General features: G+C 42.1%; 1 protein-coding gene across 1 annotated transcript; it reads left to right on the forward strand.

Moving 5' to 3' along the window:
• The first annotated feature begins 6 nt into the window (after positions 1–6).
• LOC308579218 (uncharacterized protein) lies at positions 7–5,393 on the forward strand. Its single transcript, XM_081180043.1, has 2 exons — positions 7–1,689; positions 2,824–5,393. Exon 1 carries the CDS (start codon positions 679–681, stop codon positions 1,606–1,608), a length of 930 nt encoding a protein of 309 aa, XP_081036169.1. The 5' UTR covers positions 7–678; the 3' UTR covers positions 1,609–1,689; positions 2,824–5,393.
• Positions 5,394–7,378: the final 1,985 nt, after the last annotated feature.

Consider the following 7,378-nt stretch of genomic DNA (forward strand, 5'->3'; position numbering starts at 1 on the left):
AAAGTCCCGTTTATCCACCCTCCCACGCTCAACCTTGGTACTCAGGTGATGCAGCATCTAAGCTACCCAATGCCTCCGGTATTGCCAGCTGTTGGATATCTGGTTCTAAGAGATGTTGACATTGTCATTAAGGGAGGTGGTTGCTGAACCAATCAGACAATCTTCTTTGCAAATCAGCGACCTTGGCTGGTGGATTAAATGTCCTCAGCAGCATCTCAAAAATATTAGCTAGGTTGCTACAATTAGGCAATGGTGACTTCAAGGCTACTGGGTGGGCCTTTCCTCCATCCCTTTTCTAGCTGCTGGATAAGAGAGCAAAAGCCAGTGTGTGTGTGAGAGACAGACAGAGAGAGAGATAGAGAGAGCTGAGCTGGAAGCAAACCAAAGACAGAGACATACTTGCTTTATGCTCAGTCCAAAACTATAGGAGAAGCAGGATCTTTAGGGCTGTTAATGTTGTGAGCCATTCTATCCTATGCTCATGTTGTTTATATGTGTAAATAAAACCATATAGCCTAAAGACACCACGCTCTCTGCCGACCATCATTCCAAGGAAACTGAACTCCGGACAAGTGCCTGGAACCCCTGGACTCACTCACTGCTGGGAGATTGGGCTGGTGTGCAGCACTGGTGTTTTTCCTGCAGGAACAACTGTGAGTGAGTTGTGCCTGAGTCGAAATGGAGGGAGAAATAGCAACACTCCAGGATCAAATGAAGTTGCTATTCCAGCAGAAGCAGCAGCAAATGGAAGACCAGCAACAAATGCTGAGGCAGCTTAAAAGCAGTCTTGAAGAGAAAATGGATGCCTCTTATCAGGGTATCAAAGACTTCATGGATAAACAGCTGCAAGAGGTGAAAAGTGACCTAAAAGCCCAGGCAAGGGACTCCAGGAAGAGAATTGAGGAAGTAGATGACAAACTGACCAACCTGGACTATAAGGCGTTTAAGGCAATATCCAGAACCCAAAATGCTTTGGCTGACTTGGAAGTAGCCAACAGATATGAAAATGAAGATATTTATAAAGGATTACAGGCACTGGAAATGAAACTGCAAATTGTGAAGGAAGAGTGCCAACACACCCGTGGAGCAAGTGACTTGGTGAGAAACCAGCAACCAGCAAGTGTGCGCAAGAAGACCCCCCCTAAGGGGCAGGCAGGTGTAGCTGATGAATTCAAGAAGCTCTCTCTGTATGATGGCAAGACTCCCTTGGAAGCTTATCTTTCAGAGTTTGAAACAATCTCCCAAGTAAATGGCTGGGATGAAAAACAAAGGGGGGAATTCCTAGCAGCCAGTCTTAGTGGGTCAGCTCAGGAAATCCTGCAGCATCTCCCATCAGAGAAAAGGCAGAGCTATCCTGATCTGGTGAAAGCCTTAAGTCGGCAATTTAGACCAGGGCACCGTGCTGAGCTAGCCAGGGCCCATTTCAGGAGTAACAGGAAGAAGAAACTAGTGATCCCTCCAGACTTTGCTGAGGACTTGAAGACTCTTGCAGAAATAGCATACCAGGAGGGCAAAAAGGAAACAGAGGATGCACTGGCAAAGGAAAGGCAGAGTGATATGGAGGGCAGCTGGAAGGTGCCACGCCAAAGAACCTGCAGGAAGCCATAGAATTCACCAAAGAGATAGAAACATTTCTTGCCGAGACCAGAAAAGGAAGAGGAGAAGCTTTCTTGCAGGAAGTCTTTGAGGGTAAGTACACATCCTTTTCTACTGCAAATGGGAATGTGGGACAGCCTGACTGTGCAGCTAATGTTTTAGATTGGTTAGAGGAGTTCCTAAACTTGGTTGAAAAACCCAGGTAATTGGCAATGGCAAAGGGTTGAGGGATAATGTGCCATTGAGGTGCTGGCACTGTAACAAAATTGGCCGCAAAAAGAGAACTGCTATCTTGCCAAGGGAAGTCATGCGAGAGGTTCACAAGTGCCAAAAGATGATGAATGAACCGGTGTTGGAAAATGGGGTGCCAGCAAGCCGAACGGGCAAAGCTTGGAGGGAATAAGGGAAGTCTCGCAGTGTGTGCCCAAATCTGGGTAATTAGACTGTAATAATAGTAGCCTGGCAATTAGCTGTGAGGCTGGTGGTGTGAAATGAACAGAGATATTTCATATGGAATCAGGCATCACTGTTCTTTAATCTGACATACCAGGCTTATTCAGAAAAGAAATGGCTCTTCTAAGAAGGGCTGCCTGGTCTCAGATAGAGACCACCAATAGTAATATTAGTATATTAGTTTTATAATATTATTATATTAGTATATACTATTAATAGTAATATTAATTAATATAAACAAAGTAATACTATTAATTTAATTTCTTACCTTTCCACCTACCATAAAGTCCCAGGGTGTGTTACGACAACTTAAAAATTTCAATATTAAAAACACTTTAAAATGAATTGCAGTTACATGTATAGGGCAGCTCCTATATAGATGTAGATATGATGTTATCAATCAATTATAAAACTATTATAGACAACAGCAGCATTTCAGCAAATCTGCAGACTCTGAATAGCCTACATTTCATTCACCAAACGCCTGGGAGAAGAAAGAGGTTTAACCTGGTGCTAGAATCATATCAAATTTGGGGCATTCTGCATCTCCGGTGGAGAGAATCCCACAATCAAGATGTCATTATAGAAATGGCCTGATTCCAAGCCAACACCCAGCATGCTGGATTAGCAAATGCTACTTGATCACATAGCGGCATTTCCAGAGAAATCCATCTGGCCCAGTTTTCAAAGAACCAAACAGGCGACAGAGTTTCCTAGCCTCTGAAAGAGACTTTTACTTTTAATGAAATTTTGTTTGTTTGTTTGTTTCTGAAGGGATAGAAGAGGAAGACGAATACGAATACGAAGACAAATATGAAGACGAATACGAAGAGGAAGAGGAAGGAGAAGAAAAGCCAGATCCATACCTCCCCCCCTTCTCCACTGACAAGAAAGATCCACCAGAAGAGGAGGAGCTGGGGGCCTGTGCCAAGCCTTAGTTTGTTTCTCTTAGATGCTTTAATAATTTGCAATATAAGGGTTTGTCCACACTTCTACTTATCCAGTGCTTTCTATTCACTGGTCCAAGAGGTTTTCCTTTTGCCCTGCTATTTCCACTGGGAAAACCCACTGTTTAACACTGAATTGGAACAAATGCCAGACCACAGAAAACCTAAAAGATGTTTGTTCCGATTTAGTGGTTTTCCTGGGGGGAAATGGTGGGATTAACAGAAGAAAACATGGGACAAGTGGAAGTGTGGATGAGCCTTGAGTGGGGGGCGTGGGCGGGTGCTGCACATTGGAAATGAAATTTCCACTCTGCTGTTTCAACTGATGACGTTTAATTTTGTCATTTGCTTTCTTTCTTTTATTTTATTTTTATTATCTGTCTTGTGGTGGTTGTTGCATATTGAGGCCCCATAACCAGCCTGTTCCCTAAGGTACGATTGCAATACTTCAAAAAGTGAAAATCCAGACACAAAAGTTGCTGAGCTTCTTTTTAGTTCCCGGACATTTCAGCAATTTCCACCTGGATTCCCTCGCACTTGAGCCGGAAGCTGCACTTAGTGCAGAATGCTGCAACATGATTGCTGACAGGAGGCCCTGTCAACACAACAAGGAGGGTGGTGATAAAATAGCGAAATGCAGTGTAACCATTATACAGTTAGAAATCTAAACAACCATGAAAATTACAGGAGTGATCTTTTTCTTAATGAACATAACATATATTCGAATCTTGATAGAAGAAGAATCCACCCATAAATCAACAGTTGGTAAACATTCTGACGTAGTTCCAGTATACATCACATTTCCTCCTCCAGGGGGGCTTAATCACTGAGCTAAAAAAATTAAATAAAACAAGATTCCAGTCAACATCTATTTCCATATAAGGTAAATATAATGTGAAGAGAACGCATACATGCAACAATACCTTGTGTAGTAAAATGTAGACAGTGAGCAATTATTAGTTTAGAACAAGGGTAAATATATTAATGTAAAAAATGACAAAATAACTCATCTATATGCCTTGTTAGCATATAACACTCAGTGCTCAGAGATCTGCACTGGTTGCCAATCTGCTACAGTGCCAAGATACACACATACAGGTTTGTATGCTGCCCTTCCACAGTTTAAAACCATGCTCAAGGCAGCTTACTACTTGAAAAAAAAATATGCATCATTAAAAGTATAACAAAACTAGTCATAAACAATGAAAAAATAAAAATAAACAACCAAATTGAAACAATTTCCACATAAATAATAACATCTAAAATAAAATACAAAAAACATAAATAACAGCATTAACAACCCCAACAACCCCCTGCTAAACAATACCTGAGCGCAAGAGTCTGTTCAGCAGCCTCCCAGACAACGTGGGAAAAGGCTTGCAAAGCAGGGAGCAGGTCTTCTAGGACTCATAGCCATGCTGGTTCAAGGTGTTACTATTAGTATACAAAGCCCTTAACTCAATCATTTAGTAACTCAGCACCTTTGGAACTTGACATCCAGCAGGCTCTGATGTTGTATTCTTAACACCTGCTAAAAACATCCTTGTTTAGGCAAGCCTACGTAGATGCTTAGAAATGCTGGTGTGAATTCATTTTAGTATTATAACTTTTTATTGTGTGTTTCTTGTGTGTGTTTGTTAATTGTGTGTGTGTTTATTGTGTGTGTGTGTCTATTGTGTGTTGTAATGTGTTGTAATTTCCCCTTGATTCTATTGCTTTGTCTTTTTGTAAACTGCTTTGAAATTTTTGCAGTCAAGTAGTGTATTGAGTTTTATGAAATAAATGTATCAAATAAACTATCTCCTAGGGGCAGAGCTGGGAAGCAGGGCTCACTCCATCAGCTCCTCTCTGACAGGCCAGCTCCATCAGACCTCCTCTCCCCTAAACTGCCACCTGGGGGCAGCCTTTCCATCAGGCTGCCTCAGTGGGAGAGATAGAAAGCAGGCGGCTCGCTCTGTCAGCTTTGTTGGAGGTAGATATAAGGGAGTGCGCCCAGTTTGGTTGCACTGGGCGTGGAGCCAAGGGGGTGCCACAATTATGTTGTAGAATGGAAGGCAAGAGATGGAAGGGGTACCGAATTTTGGTGTCGCACAGGGCACCGCTGAAATTTGAGACCTCAAGGTCTGCCACTGCTGGAGGCTCATCTGTACTCGGGACCTCTTAGCACTCAACTGCGCCAGATGAGATGGGCATTGTAGGAACAACTGTTTAGAAATCAGTGCTTGGATTTGATTATGATGTTCCTCTTACTTCCCTGTCACTTTTCTCTTGTGTGTCATGTTTTATTTTAGATTGTAAACCTGTGGGTATTAAGTATCATGTTTTGATTGTATGTAAGCTGCTTTTAGAACCGCTTTGGCTCCAAATAAATAAAATAAAACAAGTTTTGATCTGCCATTTTGCCTTCTTTTTGGCAACACTGTTTCTCCTAGTATATTATTTTCACTAACATATGCACTTTACACATGCTTTGCCCCATTAAATGCATTTTTGCACATATGACTTCGCTGAAGAACTGCATCGCAAAATTCAGGGAAGTGCAAATTTCAAAGAATGGTTGTGTTTTGGTTTTTCGTCTTGTTTCAGCAAGTGCAAAATAAGCAGGTTGTTGTTAAATTATGAACCAAATCAGATTTCTCCCCTATCCCTAGGAATGTGTGTGGATTGCTTAATTCCCCTCACTCACATCCCTCTCTTGATGTAAAAACGACTCCTTTCACCCCCCCACCCCACCCCGCTTCATGAGTGAATAACGCAGGCATGTGAACATATACTGTATACAGCCTCTGCCAAGTCATCTTTGATCACCACAGCGCAGTCAGAATCTATTGTGAAGTCATAACGAGGATCATGGGACACGACTGGCCCAGTGGACCAGAGGCTTTTCTGGCAGATTTCAAGGCTAGGCCACACATTCCATGTGTGAGTGCTGGGGAGGGGAGAGTGAATGCTGCTGAAAAGGGGTTGACCCCCAGACAGTGTCAGTGGTTAACAACATACCATATTGAATTCTGAATTCTTATGCTTTTCCTGTCTGCATAACTAGGCAGTTTTTCAATATGTAAGGAGGGATTTTTTAAAAAAAGATTTCCCTGAAGTATGGATTCCCATAACAAGGCTGCAATTTCTTCCCGTTTGGCAAACTTGCACCTGTTTTGCCTTTGGCAGTAAAGACAGGGTAATGAGGTAGACTAATGATGCAAGCTCTGGTTCAAAACCATCTCTCAGTAGGATGCCTTTCCTGTGTTTGTGCTCCCCCTTCAACCACCCTTCCCCCTGCATACCCACCTTGGGCGAGGAGCTGGGTTGCTGCACTAAGATCTTTGACACACTGACCCTTTTTTAGGGGGGGGGGTGAACATTCAAAGTCCTTCTTTGCGGCGCAGTGTCCTTTATGTAATGTCTCAATATGACATAATCCAAAATAAATTAGATAGTGAAACAGTATATCATCATCCTTCATGTATCGATGGGGGATTCCCACCCCTTAAGTATCTAAAAGACTTCACATAAATCTTGTTTCCCTTGCCCTGTTGTAACATAGTTTGGTGAACAAGAGACCACATGAAAATAAATTTATAAAATTATGCATGACAAGGAGAAAGTGTACAGTGGTACCTTGGGTTACATATGCTTCAGGTTACATACGCTTCTGGTTACAGACTCCGCTAACCCAGAAATATTACCTCGGGTTAAGAACTTTGCTTGTGGATGAGAACAGAAATCGTGCTCCAGCGGCAGCAAGAGGCCCCATTAGCTAAGGTGGTGCTTCAGGTTAAGAACAGTTTCAGGTTAAGAATGGACCTCCAGAATGAATTAAGTACTTAACCCGAGGTACCACTGTATAGAGAAAAGTCCCCCTTCTCCCCCTTCTCTCATAGCACCTCAACTTATGGACATCCAATGAAGATCAATGTTGGAAGATTCAGGACAGGCAAAATGAAGTACTTATTCATTCAGTCCATGGTTAAACTGTGGAACTCCCTCCCACAGGAGGCAGTGATGGCCACCAGCTTCTCTGGCTTTCAATGAGGATTGGACAAATTCATGAAGGAGGAGAAGGCTAAAAATGCATACCATAAAATAGAAATATGGTGAACATGTCCAAGTGGATGCCAGCAAGGTTAAATAGCAGTGTCAAGAAAGCTATAAAAGGCAAGAAGTCTTAAAAAAAATATGCAAGCCTTGCTCTATGAAGCTAAAAAAGGCAGTCCAAAACAAAAGTAGGTTTGATATAAAGCAAAAAATATATAAAGCAGACAGATACAAATTGTCAAAGGAATAAAACCAACCAACCAACATTTCTGTATACAGTGGTACCTCAGGTTAAGAACTTAATTCATTCCGGAGGTCCGTTCTTAATCTGAAACTGTTCTTAACCT

The sequence above is a fragment of the Podarcis bocagei genome, assembly GCF_964188305.1.
Source record: "Podarcis bocagei genome assembly, chromosome: Z".
NCBI classification, from domain to species: domain Eukaryota; kingdom Metazoa; phylum Chordata; class Lepidosauria; order Squamata; family Lacertidae; genus Podarcis; species Podarcis bocagei.